At 33.2% G+C, this 17,113-nt stretch overlaps 3 protein-coding genes across 3 annotated transcripts in view; 2 read left to right on the top strand and 1 right to left on the bottom strand.

Annotated features, from left to right (window-relative positions):
• LOC136032128 (uncharacterized) overlaps positions 1-17,113 on the bottom strand; it is a 112,589-nt gene that overhangs the window by 52,064 nt on the left and 43,412 nt on the right. The window lies entirely within an intron of this gene.
• The window catches only part of LOC136032127 (uncharacterized), a 54,048-nt gene that overhangs the window by 8,579 nt on the left and 28,356 nt on the right, over positions 1-17,113 (top strand). The window lies entirely within an intron of this gene.
• On the top strand, positions 14,547-16,055 carry LOC136032130 (uncharacterized). Its single transcript, XM_065712305.1, has 2 exons — positions 14,547-14,701; positions 15,660-16,055. Exons 1-2 carry the CDS (start codon positions 14,693-14,695, stop codon positions 15,981-15,983), a joined length of 333 nt encoding a protein of 110 aa, XP_065568377.1. The 5' UTR covers positions 14,547-14,692; the 3' UTR covers positions 15,984-16,055.

Raw genomic sequence — 17,113 nt, 5'->3', positions numbered from 1 at the left:
ATCCATCAACTTAAACTAATAAGTCGTCCTTTCATATTTAATCCCTCCGTCAAAATGAACTTATATTTCCATGCGTAATCCCTCCACCAAAATAATCTAATCCATTCATTCTTCATTGTTCCTTTAAAATAATTTCTCTGGTCAAACTTCAATTCCTCGTCCCTCCATAAAAATAAAGCAATTCATCCCTGCACCATCCCTCCATAAAAAAGTTGTCCCTCTACTTGATGGAAGGATGAGGAATGGAGGGATTCATTTTTGATTATGGACGAAGGATGTAGGGATTGCACGTTGAAAGATCAGTTTTTCTTGATGGAGAGATATCAGATTGAGGAATGAGTTTGGTTTGATAGACGGATGGGTTTGTTTGGAAAGAGGGAAAAGGGCTGAGTTTGATATGAGAATAATAATGGTGGAGAAATGAGTTTGTTTTGATAAAGTCTCTGGTTTGTTTGGATAGAGCGATGAGTGAAGAAGGGTTGAGATTATTTTGATCGGATGATGAAGGATGGAGGGATGAGTTTGTTTAGATGGCAGGATTGTTTTACTTTGATGGAGGGACAAGTTTATTTTGGCGGAGGAAATAGATCGTTTTGACGAATGGAAGAATTTATTTTAACAGAGGGAGCCAGAACAAATCTTGCTTTCTCTTAGAGTGGCGCTAAATTCTGTGAATTTGACTTGAAAGTAAATATCCAAGTGATAGGGTAATAATAAATATCTGATTAAAAGCAAGGTAAGTAAAATGAGACATAAGATAGATCTAAAGAAAGTATGTTTCTTCTTATTTAAAATGCCAAGATTCCTGGTAGTCTTAACCTTTCAAGCATTAATGAAGAATTTGTAAGATCGATTCCCATCAAGAGGGATTCCAAGGAATAGATTATAGCCACTTCCAAAGCTAAGATCTAAGGAAAGTACCACCTAACGTATGTATCAAAGGAATACTCAGAAATACTGAAGACGCTTTCGGGAAAAACAAAAACTAAGACTTGGAAACGTTAAGAGCCAAATTTCAGTTTTCATTCAGCAGTCAATGAGTGAACTTGTTTGACTGCATTTAACCTAACGCATCGAATGCTATGTAATGTTTTTTACTCTGTGAATACTCGTGATAGCTTGACATAATTTTAATTGATAATTGAATAAGAAGGAGTTTCCTGCATCCTGTATTTTTTGGCCAGCATTTTCGGTTTTAAGAAAGTTATTTATTTGGGTGTAAGACGTACCCTTTAACGCATATGAACTTGCAACAGTTAAATCTGAACTTCTGGTTTTGAAGAATATTGTGGAGGGCCAATCAGAGATAATTAAGAAATTTAAGGATGAAATGAATTCAGTAGTCAGTCAATCTTTTATTGAAGAAAACCGCAAAAAAATGTGCAACTTATCAAACAGTTCGTGGTAACGAAATGTATAAGAAGCGACCCGGCTCAATAGTAACCGAAACTCTAAAAAATAGAATTTTGATACCATTAGTACCATCAAATGAATTGCAATTTAATGCTGATTTTAAATATATAAGTTTTATCAAGATTAGTCTTACCTATCAAAAGTTACGAGCCTGAGATAATTTGCCTCATTTTAGAAAATAGGGGGAAACACCCCCTAAAGGTCATACGATCTTAACGAGAATTACACCATCAGATTCAGCGTATCAGAGAACCCTGTTGTAGAAGTTTCAAAAAATTGTAAAAGTTTCACAAAAGCGTGGAATTTCGCATTTTTTGCCAGAAGACAAATCACGGATGCGTGTTTATTTGTTGTTGTTTTTTTCCCAGGGGTGATCGTATCGACTCAGTGGTCCTAGAATGCCGCGAAAGGCCTCATTCTAACGGAAATTAAAAGTTCTAGTGCCCTTTTTAAGTGACCAAAAAAACTGGAGGGCACCTAGGCCACCTCCCACGCTCATTTTTCTCCAGAGTCACCGGATCAAAATTTTGAGATAGCCATTTTATTCAACATAGTCAAAAAACCTAATAACTATGTCTTTAGCCAGGACTTACTCCCCAGCAGTTCCCGTGGGTGGGGCTGCAAGTTGCAAACTTTGACCTGTGTTTACATATAGTAATGGTTACTGAGAAGTGTACAGACGTTTTCAGGGGGATTTTTTTGGTTGGAATGGGGAGATGAGGGGAGAGGTTACGTGGGAGGATCTTTTCATGGAGGAACTTATCATGGGGGAAGTGACTTTCAATGGAGGGGGGCAGGATTTTCTAGCATTATTTAAAAAACAATAAAAAATTAAATATGAACAGTTTTTTCAATTGAAAGTAAGGAGCAGCATTAAAACTGAAAACGAACAGACATTATAATACATATGAGAGGTTTACCTCCTCGTAATACCTCGCTATCTACGCTAGAGTATTTTTAGTAATTAGAACTACTTATAATACGGCCTTTGCGATTCAGGGGTCATTCTTAAGGAATTGGGACAAAATTTCAGCTTTAGTCTAAAGAGCGAGGTATCGGCGAGGGGCGAGCCCCCTCATATACGCAATAAAAACCTACGAATACAGAAGTTCACTACGTAAGTTAATTCGTAATTTACGTATATTTTTTACTTATGAAAACGTTCGTAGAAAATTTAAAGTTAATGCCTTTTTAAGTAATAAAAAAATCGGAGTTCAACTATGCCTCCTCCCTCGCTCTTTTTTTCTCAAAATCTTCCGATTAAAAATATGAAAAAGCCATTTAGCCAAAAATAAATTATATGCAAATTTCGTGTTAATTATTTATGTGCGGAGAACCAGGATCAAAACATGCATTACTCAAAAAACGTCTAGAAATTAAACAAAAAATAAACAAGTTTTTTTTTTAAATGAAAGTAAGGAGCAACACTAAAAAACGTATTATATAGGCCACCATCTGGCTCCATACCAATCTTTATGGATCTTTTGGATGAGCAGCTGGAGAAACTAGCAACTAGTTCACATCCATTTATGATGCTCGGGGATTTTAATATTGACCTTAATGAGCTGGATGCGAGTGCAGCTTTGAATGTCCAACTTTTGGTTTCCAACTATAAATATATGCACATGAGTGCATATGCACAACCTCATCATCAAAGCTAATTGACAACATTTTTTCAAATTTGTTTTTTCAGCTCCAACAGTTATTAATAATAAAACAGTCATCCAACTGTTATTAACAGTTATTAATAATAATAATGTATCCTATCATTTTGGGATTTCAACAAGATTTGATCTCTGTATTCCCCAAAAGCCAGCACCAATAATTCCTAAGAGTCCAATGCATGTGTTTAGCCAGAGTAACCTTCAAAAATTTAAGCAAGTAATTGCTCAAGTCGATTGGAATAATTTGATGGACTTTACGGATGATATAAATACGAGTTTTCAAAGATTTTACGATAAACTAATTTTGTTAGTGACAAAAATATGTATAATGGTTCGTTCGCCATCAAGGAAAAATAATCCTAAGAAACCATGTATGTCGCCTAACTTGTTGCGCTGTATCAATAAAACAGATAAACTTTATAAGAATTCCATAAATAATGGAAATGATCCGATTTGCTTAAGAATTTATAAAAATTATAGAAATGCCCCGAATAAATTTCTGAGAAATGTAAGAAAAAAAATATTTCGTAGATAAATTCACTGAGACTTGTGGCAACCCTGCCAGATCATGGAAAATAATTAAAAGTGCGATATCGACAGAGAACTCTATTATTCCCGATGAAGTAGTAATGCAGAATGGCCTACCAACGAAGAAACCTGAAGAGATACGTACTGCTGTTTCCAAACATTTTGCTAATATTGGCGTAGATTTATTTTCCCGTATAGTATCTTCTGATGATGATCCTCCCTTGTAGTTTCTTATTAAGACTCCAATTGATATTTCTATGTATGTGAGACCCTTCTCTCGTGATGAACTGGAGAAAATTATCTTTGGGATGAAAAATACATCGGCAGGTAGTGATTCACTCAATCTTCTGGTGTTAAAAATAGCGTTTCCTTATGTTGCTGATATTCTTAGTTCCCTCATTAATTTGTGCTTGAAACGGGGAACGTTTCCTGATTGCTTGAAAACTGCTAAGATTACCCCTGTTTTTAAAGGCGGTAACAAGAATGATCTTGGAAATTATCGGCCTATCTCGGTCTTACCTGTTATTTCTCGTGTACTAGAAAAGTGCATTAACACCAGAGTTTATGGTCATTTGGAACTGCGGGTTGACTTGCCCAATATCCCTGGAAACATAGCTACTGGACTAATATACATAAAATTGGTGCTCCCTCAACTCTCAAGCAGGTAGTGCCACGGGTAGTACCAAAGTACTATTTTAGGACCTTTTGATTAAAGCAGTAATTTTTTAAGCCCTATTTGTGAAAGAAGTAGGCTACTTTTCCAATGTTTTTTGTTGAAATTAGTCCCTTTTAAAAATTTAGCGTTCAAGAAAACAACTTTCTTATTATCAATATGTTTCCCTGTCAAAAAACAGTAGTTTTTACAGTTTTGTTGACCAGCATTAGTAGAGCAGGACGTAACGTATAACATACTATTATTTTTATACAACATTTCTTCTTTTGTGAAGCTAGAAAAACAAAAAGACAATGCATTACAGGTTGAAGACAGTATATTGGTTTTTGTTTAGTCATATATTAGACAGCTACAAAGAAAAAAATGATTGTATAGATGCACAAATAATAGAAAAATATTATATTGAAAAGGATATATGATAAAGGTTATAATAAGTTATTTTAAAATAAGACATCAAGAGCTAGGGAATACGTTATAGAAATAATGGGGGACAGCAAAATTATTGCTACACTATATCCAGGAAATATTTTGACCGACACTAGCCTTTTATCAACTTTTTTAGTCCCCTCCAGTTTAACCGTTTACTCCCCCTCCTTAAAGAAAATGCTTGGATATAATATAATGTCAGAAGCGACGATTCTGAGATATATTTTTATTGATCAATCCTTTTTGTACATTTAGAAAAAAAATTTACTCGCCAAATTTACCCCCCTTCCTCAAAATTCAAAGATCCTTTTGTGCCCGCCTCCATGCTTTGTGATTTAACACCTCTTCTAGGCATTACTGGGATTGGCGTGGTTAAACTTGAAGCGACTTCGAAATTAATTGAATTGAAGTGTTGCAACTTTGAAACTAACAAACAGCAAATTTTTGGGTATAAGAAGATGTTACGAAAGCAATTCTTAATTCATAATATGGATATAGTTAACACATTTTGAGTGTTCTTCCACTTTGTTTTACCCACTTACCCAATAATTGACCCTTAAAGTGCAAATATGTAGCCAAAACTGAATATTTTACCTGGATTTTTCAATGCGTCAATGTTTTATCAACATGGTTAGTCGTAGCCTAAATTGAATCCACACTGACGAAATCGAGAAACGGAAAAACACATAGGGAATATAGCCTAGAATTTTGGCTATATATTTGCAATTTATGGGAGAGGAGGGTTAAATATAGTGGTAAATTCAAATATAAAAAATAAATTTTCGCTTATTGTGAAGTAACAATTCTTTCTCAACATGTTTCCTTTTTCATAGACCAATTGCTAGGCTTACACCAATTCTTGAATGTAAATAAACTAGAATTTGATTGGAATAGTATTTGACTCATAAAATTGCATAAAATAGACTAGAATCTTTTCCTTTTCAATATAAACAGGGTTGGGATTATTTACGAACGAAGACAGGAGGAGTGGAACCTGCTTGACAGTCCCAAAATTCCGAATATTTGAACTTTTTAAAGTCCCAAATCAACAAATCAGACCTTGTCTTATAATTTCCCCTCCCCTCACCCGCAAAAAAGGCCTTTTATTACTTCCAATTTAGAAATTTTACGGTAGACACAATTCCTCACTACCAAACCGTTCAACTGCCACTGAAAAACAAACCGCATTGGACATTACCCACTTAGTTATTGTCACTAATAAGTACACATTCTCTAACTGAAATTTTTTTATGACTTTTTGAAAAAATTGGTTATAACTCATCTGCTTATATGCAATAATTTCAGCTATATTTATATTTAATGTGACTATTCATTTTAATTTCTGTTTCTTTTGGGTTTGATAAATCTTTTGTAATAATTTTTGTTTTTATAAGTTTTTCTTGCCTCTTTTTGGAAATAATTTTTGGAAATAATATAAAGTTTAATTAGTACAGTTAACGGAAAGGATATTTTAATAAGGTAACGATAAAACATGGTCTCTGAATGCCTTTGATTGGCATTTAGTGTTGCTTATGGCTTTTGGTGGGACCAAATGCATGTAAATTCTAAGGATAAATTTAGCAGCTTAATATATTTATCAAAAGCTTGGTAGATATATCTACCCAGAATTTCTTTACAGGACTTACCAGGGAGGGCTGTAATGGGCAGCAGATGCGTTTGTTTGATTTTCCTTTTTACACTAATTTGAAAACAATACCTTCTTTCTATAAATTTGATGTACAAAAAGAAATACAGCTCAAATACTAATAGCCTAATCAAGAATAAACAGCTAAAATAATACTCAATGGATGAAAAAGCATTTAATTTAAAAATAAATTATGTAAAAAACTTTTGTAACTTAAAACTTTCTTCTCTATAGCCCCAATACCGTCTGTGACCATAGCTGTACGGTGCATATCCATATGATGGATATGCATAACTGTATGTAGGGTAATAATGACTATAATATTGATAAGGATAATAACTATAGTGATGAGTTTCTGCTCCTTTCAGATCTTCTTCGGCAGGAGCTTCTCTTCTCAGCCTGTTAAATCGTCAAAGGAAGAACCCCATCTGTGAGCTGTTAACCCTCTTTTCATATCTTGAAAATCAATAGCTGGTTCCTTTGGATTATTTGGTTTGGCCAATATTGTTGAGACATAAAGGGCAACAAGCAGAATCTAGAGAAAAAAAAGTAAAGTATTTATTTTGATGTAAATATGTATGTTAAAAATGTGTGTATATATATATATATATACTTCGGAGATCTATGTTCTACTAATGCTGCGAAGACACCAAGAATAACTAGACCTACGTTGACTGGGCAACTTGGAGTGTTGCGGCAACCTTTGTCCAGCTTCACCGACTAAAGTGTTGCGAGAGCAACAATTTGGTTTTGTTTCTTTGCTATCGATCAGTAATCACATGATCAAAGGCTATTCCTCAGCGTTGAAAAAACAACAACAAAATAGTATCAAAAGAAGGGACTAAATTGACTTTGCAGCCAGTTGAACTTTATCCTTTTCAATCGTAGAAATCGTAACGAATTAAAACTCGGAACAATATCTTATATAATCTAGTTGGTATTAGAAAGCTATCCCTAACTTTTCAGGATCAAAATACCATAGATGACATTCTATTAATTATTACGAAACTATCGAATTGTTATACATTCTCGTTTGTGCTTGTTTCTTCACTATCGGTTAAATGATGAATTTGTCGATCTATCGAAGTTTTTGAAACGGCATGTTCAAGTAAGAACGCAATCAGTTATCACATGACCAAAGGCTATTCCTCAGCGTTGAAAAAACAACAACTACAAAACAATATCGAAAGAAGGGACTAAATTGACTTGCAGCCAGTTGAACTTTGTCCTTTTCAATTGTAGACATAGTGACGGATGAAAACTTGGAACAATATCTTATGAAATCTAGTTGGTATAAAGCTATCCGTAACTTCTCAGGATTAAAATACAATAGGTGACACTAGTTATTACGAAACTACCTCATTGTTTTACGTTATCGTTTGAACCCGTTGCGTAAACACTTAATTCTGTCAGATTTAAAGAGATCGAACGAATACAATGTGTACCAATTTGCACAGATTGCTTGCCCAACGTGAACTAAAACTCCGAATATTTGAACTTCTTGAAGTCCCAGATCAACTTATCAGACCCTGTTTTGATATTGCCCTCCTCCCTTTATCCACAAACGAAAGTCATTTGTGGTTTCCAATCAAGAAATTTTTGGGTAGACACAATTTTTCACGATTAAACGTTTCAACTACGAATGAAAATACAATTCGTAGAGGATATTAATACCCTATCCCTGATAGCTAGAATTCTCTAATTAAAATTTTGAGATGACACCCATCAGTTTGTTCGTCCTCCAATTTTGTCCCATATTTAGAAAAACATGGAACGGAAGAAAGTAATATGAACTGCTTTTTCTAAAAAAGCATCAAAAGGAGACAATAAGCAATAAAAGAAATAATTTTTTTGTGTGGTTTCAGCAGAAGGGAGGGGAAGTTCTCCTCAAATAAAGGTGTTCGTTTTAGGTTTAAATGTACCTCTCACTTTCAGTTGAAAAAGCGCGTTCTTTTTTGTTAGTAGTGCTCTTAAAACAGGGACATTGTCGATAACTATTAATCATCGGGATAGTGTTAAAGCAATGGCATTTTCAACAGGTCAAACATATTAAGCATGCATGCTTATGTTATTTCTTGTCATGTTGGTTCTTTTTGGAAATCCAGTCTAACTTGTTCAGAATTCCGATCTTGAAAATAATGACACAGAAACCGCAGGATACCTTGGCATTGCCTACCTACAATTAGCAGATTGGTTCTATACCACAGGTCGTATTCTGAGATGCTTTAAATGAAGGAGCATGTCAAAAAGAGAAATTTTTCAAAGAAAAGAAATAGTCATATTAGAGCAAAAAATACAAAGAAAAAATATTCGTATGAGTAATTCAGCCTTAAAACAAACGAAACTACTATGAATGAATAAATGACAATGCTTTAGAGTGAAAATAATTAAACGTCGTTGGTTGCATTGTCGAAAAACATCATTTTCAAATGATATTAATTTTTTTTAAAAATTTCATTTATCTTGCTTACTCTTTATTTTCTTAGTATCCTTCTTATAAAAACTCAAATCCCATAAATTGAAGGAATATTGCTTTAAAGTAAAGACATGTTCAGATTCACATAATCCCTTGGATTCTTGTGCTAAAGCAAATAAATAAATGTTGTAATAATTTCAAACATTTGTGTTATTTTGTTCAATGTATTAGCTCATAATATACTTGCTTATTAAAAAGTTCCTTTCAATTTCTTTTTAATTGAAGCAATAAACATTTATTACCTCACAAAATGTAAAAGAAACTTCACAAAATAAAAAAGGGGGTTACTCATGTTTTTTTTAAGCTTCTCATAGTTTAAATTTGTCAAATAACAAAATTGGAAATTTTTCTTTTTTTTTAACCAACGAAGATTATTGGGAGTGATAATCAAATAAAACGAAAAAGAATACACATAGAGTAATATCCTGCAACAAGCTCCTTAGTCATAATATGCATGATAATATCTTGTTAACATAATTTTACCAAACCATAGTTTTTTCTCAGAGTTACAATACTACATTTAAAACTAAAAGCTCATAACAAAATCATTGCAAAAATTTTGATTAAGAAAAAGCTACATACAATGAACTTTGCTTTTGTTTAAGGTAATAAATAATAAAAACAAGTTTTTTAAACTGCAAGTAAGGACCGACATTAAAACTTAAAACGAACAGAAATTATTCCGTATATAAAAGGGGTTGACCCCTCCTCAACGCCTGGCTCTTTACGCTAAAGTTTGACTCTTTCTCTCAGCTCTACTTTTTAAAACAATAAAAAACTTTAGCGTAAAGAGTGAGGCGTTGAGGAGGGATCAGCCCTTTTATATACGGAATAATTTCTGTTCGTTTTAAGCTTTAATGTCGCTCCTTAGCCTACTTGCAGTTTAAAAAACTTATTTTTTATTTATTTTCGGAACTTTTTTTTAATATATGCATGTTTTGATTTGGGCTCACCGCACATTTCAACCATGTTGAAACAAGAATGGTCCATGGTAAAATCCAGGGAACATAATTTTGGTTATATATTTTCATGTTATGGGATGTTGGGGAGTAAAATGCAGAGGAAGAAAATCCTAAATGTGTTAACTACAATTTTTCTGCACAGTATGAAGTAAGAATTGTTTTCGTAACATTTTTCCTTCTCAGTATTTTCAATTCTATGTTTATACCCAAAAAGGGCTATCTTTTAATTTTCAAAGTCCCTTCTAGTTTATCTCGAGTGTGTCTGAAAATGATGTTAAATCAAAGAAATATAGACACGAGAACATAATGTATATTTAAAGTTATGGAGGAGAGGGTAAATTTGACGTTTTAGTATTTTCACTAAATGTAAAAAAAAAATTGTGAACAAAAGTATCCTTCAAAATCTCTTTTTTTCAAAAGCTAGTGGGACAAAGAATCGAGAAACGATAGGCCATTCCCCAATTTACGTGATTGATACCTGGATATTGCCTTTTCCATGCACAGAAATTAACTAATTTTGACAGTTTCCGTCAATCTTAAAGTTGGCATATTTCTAACTAGCAGCTGTTCATAATACCGAATAATAATAAAAAAAATGTTTTTCGTGACGCTAGAATATATCCAAGCTCTAAGATAGGCCCCCTTCTCCTAAAAGTTGGTTTTTCATTGAATGTGCAAAAGGTTTTTTTTAAATAAAAGTATCGTTTACAATTGTTTTCTTTTAAAAGCTAACGGACATAGAATCGAGAAGCGATAGCCCGTTCTTCGATTTTTGTGATTGACACCTGGATATAAACCTTTTCCATATCATAAACAATAACTTATTTTGACAGTTTTCGTCATTTTTGAAGTTGGCATATATCAACTAGCAGCTGTTCATAATGCCGTATAATAATAGAAATACATTTTTGTCATGACATTATATTATATCCAGGATCTAGCATAGATTGCAGGGGGAACAGCTAAACTAGAAGTGACTGAAAAATTCTGATATGAGACAAATGTCAAGAAAAAACACTTCCTGGGCACAGTCTAGAAATAATTGTATTTGACCTATCTGGCTATAAAATGTTCAAAACATTTTGTTAGGCATTCTTCAACAAAACAAATAGCGATAACCCATATAATTTCTGGTTTTAATTTCTGGTTCTGGTATTCATCCCTGCACCATCTCTCCATAAGAAAGTTATCCCTCAATTTGATGAAAGGATGAGGAATGGAGGGATTCAGTTTTTAATGGGGGATGAAGGATGTAGGAATTGCACAATGAAGGATATGTTTTTCTTGACGGAGGGATAAGAGACGGAGGAATGATTTTGCTTTGATGGACGGATGGGTTTGTTTGGAAAGAAGGAAGAGAGCTGAATTTGATAGAGGGGCTAATGGTGAAGAAATGAGTTTGTTTTATAAAGTCTCTGGTTTGTTTTGATACAGGGATGAGTGAACAAGGGATGAAATTATTTTGAACGGAGGATGTTTTTTTATAGAGGGATGAGTGAATGAGGGGTGAGATTATTTTGATTGGAAGATGACAGACGGAGGAATGAGTTTGTTCATATGGTAGAATTAATTGTTTTAATTGAGGGAGAATTTTGTTTGGAGGGAGGAGATAGATATTTTGAGGGAGGGATGAATTCATTTTCTCAGAGGGAGCCAAGGCAAATCTGGCTTGTCTTGAAGTGACACTAAATCCCGTAAATTGGACTTCAAAGTAAATATCCAAGTGATAGCACAATAATAAATGCCTGATTGAATCAAGGTAAATAAAAGAAGAAGTGAAATAAATCCAAGAAATGTATTCTTTTTCTTACGTAAGATGCCAAGATTCCTGGCAATCTTAACCTTTAAAGCATTAAGAAGAATTGGTAAGATATATTCTCATCAAGTAGGATTCCAAGCAATAGGTTATAGCCAATTCCAGATCTATGGAGAGTACCACGTTATGTATATATCCAAAGAATACTAAAGAAGACTTGGAAACGCTAAGAACCAGATGGTTCATATTAAAGCATAAAAGACCTCTGTCAAACAGAGAAAGAAGATTTTTATTCAAGCAAACTTGGTCAAATCCCACCGTAACAAGCGTACCTTCATCAGCAAAGGCAACTAGGTTGGACTAGGTTGGAGCAAAGGCATTGGAGTTGGACTGACTCCTTGTTTCATCAACACGGCTAGGGTGAAACAAACGGTAATAAGACATTACAAAAAATATCTTTAATGTATGAAAAATATCATTGATATACAAAAATAGTATTATACCCTGGATACATTCTTAGAAGACTCCATTTTCAACCATAAAGACATTTAGAGGGTTCTCTCCAATAAGAATCTTCCCACTCCACAGACAGGAATGGAGCAAAGGGTGAACGATTTTATTTAATCCTTTTTAGCCAAGTTTTACGAGAAGAATTGCATGTTCTATCTCGTCATAATCCTTCTTAACGTCCAATAAAAGAAAATACAACAAACATTAAACCAGAGTCTAAGGCTGAGTTGATGAAACTAAGGAGCAAAGCACACGCATTCTTAAATGGGTTACTGGTATGAAACCCCAATTGAAAGTCATTAAGGAGCTGTTTTGCAACAAGGATGCTTTTGAGAACATAAATTAGGGCCTTCTCAAAAGTCTTGCTGAAAACTGACAAGAGAAAGAAAGATTTGTAATTTCAAGGATTATTCCTTGAGCTGCATCTAAATAGAAATATTTCTCTGGCACATTTAAGTGATAGATGGGAGAATATCGATCAAAAGAAGCTTAAACAAGTTTTGTTAAAGGTTTGACAATTGCTTGTAAAATGAAGTTGAGAACCCCAGTAGGAATATTGTCTGGGCCTGAGGACGAAGTACCTTGCAGTGAAAAAAAAAAATCCTACAAATTTGTCTGACAAAAATATTTTTTTGTTTTCTGGCTCTTGAGTAAAATGGGAGTCGTCCTAGGGCTTAAAAACTCTGACTTTTTTAGTTATAATATGGGGTTTCAGATTTGCAGTATTACAGACCAGTTACTCCTGTTGCTTTAAACATCTTTGTTAACATACCATAAAAAAGCTTTAAAGCGAGAAAGCATAATGACAAATAAAAATAATCCAAAGGATTTAAGTTAGAATTACCCATGACAACCCTCTGAAAAGGCTGATTTTAGACCAATTTTATTGTTTAATTAAGAATATACAAGAATATCTGGTACAGAACCACTTGGAGCCCGATAAACCTCAGCAACAACCAACCTTTTTCCTGAGACTGAAGTTTCAACAAATTAGTCATTCGAAAACTTCTTCTACATTCAAAAAACAATCTTTACGAATGGAATGTGCAAATTCATCCGAAACATGAAGAGCATGACCTCCCTTTCCTATCTGAACCCGGCTCAATCGTTCAGTCAAACAACCAGGCAAATCAAAAACTGAATCATTAGAGACATCCAAATAAGTCTCACACAGACAAACAACGTATGGCTGCAAATCATACATCATAATTTTAAGTTGTTTAAAAGAAGAAATTAGTCCTTCAGTATTTAACTGAAACAGCGAGAGCTCCCCCCCACCTATCCTTAGCAAACCGAAAATTTGTTACAAAAATACTGTTTAAATGAAAAAAAGTAAAGTTAATCACATGATCATTATTCACAATTGTTTAATTTAATAAACCTCCAACACCAAGCTGATCTCTTTCTACAGTAGACATTCGGTTTAATAAAGTGGTTGAATAGCATGAATACTTATAATTAAATATGGACAGTGACTTGAAAATCTAAAAAGTAGAACTTAACCATAAATCATACATCCTCTGTATTCAAACAAGCAAACATTCACAGAAAGAAAAAAAAAAAACAAATTGAAATAAAGCAAAAACAATAAAACCCTTTTACGAAGCCAAACAAAACGCATACAATATCACAAAATAAGCTACAAAAAAGAAGTAGAGATGAACAAAGGTTTGTGACCTTTCACATACCTTTGTGATTACCTGACCGTAATCTGACCAATTTTTTTTTAACGTCTAACTTGTCTCTCGCTTGACTGAGAATACCACGACCGTACTTTGTTGCAGATTCAGATTTGAAAATTTTAGAACCAGCAAATTTTGATTTGCTTGCGAACACTTTACGGGTCATCTCGAAAGTATAAAAAAATCTAAAAATTGCGGCAGCTGCGTCATTTTCGAATTAAGTAATTACGTCTAACAACTTTTGGCAATTACTTCTGGCAACTTCTGTCACTACTTCTGGCAATCGTTTTTCCGGTGGTATTTCGATGATCTTTTTACCGCCCTGGCTGCAAGCTGAAGAGCTGTAAGAGTAAAAGCAGGGATATTTTAAGAAGGGATGTATTGAACAATAAAGGGTTTTGAATTTTTCACTTTCTTCAAACCCTTCTAAGAAGAAACACTTTAAAAATGTAAAAGGTCAAACTTTGACAATTTTTCCTTCTTCTGTCATAGTTTTAGTAGGTTGATGGTAGGAACTTTTACACACTATGTAAAAATATTTGGCATGCATAATAAATTCATAGTCATGGCTCGCAGTTGCATTATTATAGAAGGAGTAAAGCTATATTCCTCCCCGTAAAATCAAGCCCAATAAATCATATAAATATACCTCCCTTTCACCCCAAAAATCTAGAATTACTATTAACTTTTATTTTTACACTGATTTACCCAAATATCTCGCTTTTGATAGGGTTCTCCCCTAATTTATATTGTACCACTTCTTAGCTTTCAATCAATCTCGGTTCTTAACCGCTGCAACATCCAGCGTCAATTGTAAAAGTCCCCGGTATCTTTTCACTTGAAACTAGTTTGATTTAGGAGAATTGTATTTTCAAATATATATAAGGACTTGTTTAGTTTACAATATCAGTTGAATCTTTTAGTTGAAGTTGGTTGTTTTCCAGCAAATTAGCAATAATGAAATATGTGAGTAGCCTATTACTGTAATTTTAATTTGTAGATTAGTTTTTGTTGGTAACTTTGCAGCCAACCTGAAATTCATGAAATCATTTTCGAAAACTTTTGAGATATCAATTATTTTAAAGTAACATGGCTTAGTACCACAGTAAAACCAAATAAATGAATAGAATTGTAATACATTACATATTATATTAGATATATATAAATTGTAATTATTTTTATGTTTTTTTATTCAATATTGAACAAATGTCCCTTTATTTTGATTTTTAGAAAATTGCTTTCATCCCATGTCTTTCGAATTTTGTCTCTCAATTTTGTCTCGTTTCAGCAGGCTCTTTGAAATGTTTGAATGTTTGGAATTTCTCGAACTAAAATGCTTTAATGATTTCTTTTTAGTATAGAGAGCTTCAACAGAACCAATTTTATTATATCCTTTTTTTCCTTTTTATGCTTCTTGTAATTTAATCTGAAAGTTGAAATCAGCAAACCTGTTAAAGAAGGTCATTCGGATCATCTATCATTTCATCTTCTTCCCTACTGGTATTCAATGCACTATTGACACATTTTATTCTAAAACCGCACTTTTTGATTGAATTTTCATTCATTAAATAGTTGTCCTATGGTCTTAATCCCCAGATCAAATTTTGAAAGTCAATAAAAATTACATTAATTAAAACTTGTCATCATTTTCTTGTAGGCTCAATCCAAAATACGAAATAGGCTACGATGGTTGGTAAAATATATTCAAGAATGAGCTTTATAAATTTTTTATGCATAATTGATATTCCTGTTGAATACAGCATTAGAACTTACAAATGCTTCCATAGCATTCCTATTGAACTTTGCTCTTGACTTTTCTAGTTGTTCTTGGTGTATTTGCAGCATTAGTAGAATACAGATCTCCAAAGGATATGTACAAATTTTTAAAATACCTATCTATATCAATTTAAATGTTTTTTTCTAGATTCTGCTTGTTGCCCTTTATATCACAGCAGTATTAGCCAAATCAAATAATCCAAAGGAACCGACTATTGATTTTCAAGAAGTGAAAAGAGGGTTAACAGCTAACAGAGATGGTTCTTCCTTTGATGATCCTAGTTACAGGCTGAGAAGAGAAGCATCTGAATCGGAAGCTCCTGTCGAAGAAGATCTGAAAGGAGCAGAAACTCATCACTATAGCTATTATCCTTATCATTATTATGGTCATTATTACCCAACATATAGTTATTCTTATCCATATTATGGATACGCTCCGTACAGCTATGGTCACAGACGGTATTGGGGCTAGAGAGAAGGAAGTTTTTAAGTTACAAAAGTTTTGTACCTAATTTATTTTTAAATTAAATGTCTTTTTCACCCACTTGGTATTGTTTTAGCTGTTTATTCTATTCTTGATTGTTAGCATTAGAGCTGTATTTCTTTTTGCCCATCAAATCTATAGAAAGAAAGTAGTGTTTTCAAATTAGTGTAAAAAGCAACTAAAAAAAAAAAAAGAAACGAAATAACAAAACTTATTATATAGGTTATATCTAGCTTTTCCAACACTATAAGAAAAATTTAACAAAAGCATCTTCTGCCAATTGCCACCCTCCCTGGAAGGTCTTGTAAAGGATTTCTAGGTAGATACATCTACCTAGCTTGGATAAAAAAGCTGCTAAAGTTATGCTTAGAATTTACATGGATCCTTATAAGGATATTACAATATCCTTATCCTTCAGTGAACTCACTAAACATGTTTTCCAAAAAGAAGTTTCCAAAACAAATTAAACAGCTCTAGTAAAACCTAGAAATTAAAATGAATAATTACATTAAATATGAATTTAAATGATTTTTTTGGTAAGTAGATGAATTATAACCTAAATTAAACTAAAATGAGTAATTTATTGAAACTTAAAAGTAATAAAAAATTGCAGAAATAAGAGGAGGACAACCATCCCTTCTACTGAAACTGCATAAAAAATCAATTCTGCTGAAACCGAATGAATTAAGTAAAGTAAAATAGTAAAAAGTAAGTAAGACGGCACTAGACCCTTAAAGTCCAAATCGGCGGAGCTGATCTACATTTCATGGCCTTTCAGCCAAAAATCCCATCTGCTGAAGCTGCACTAAAAATTTATTTCCATTTATTGCTTATTGTCTTATTTTCGGTGCTTTTTCCAGAAAAGTAGCCCATACTTCTTTATTTGTCTTATTTTCGGTGCTTTTTCCAGAAAAGTAGCCATATCTCTTTCTTCCGTTCCATGCTTTTCTAAATATTGGACAAAATTGGAGAACGAATACACTAAAGGATGTCATCTAAAAATTTCTGTTAGAAGATTTTAGCTATTGCGGATAATAAATAGTAGGGTATTAATTTCCATTACGATTTAGTTTTTCATTTGTAGTTGATTGGTTTAATAGCGAGGCATTTTGTCTACA

Source organism: Artemia franciscana, chromosome 10 (assembly GCF_032884065.1).
Source record: "Artemia franciscana chromosome 10, ASM3288406v1, whole genome shotgun sequence".
Taxonomy (NCBI): Eukaryota; Metazoa; Arthropoda; class Branchiopoda; order Anostraca; family Artemiidae; genus Artemia; species Artemia franciscana.
Note: the sequence above shows the minus strand (reverse complement) of the source record. Positions and strands in the feature narration are given on the sequence as shown.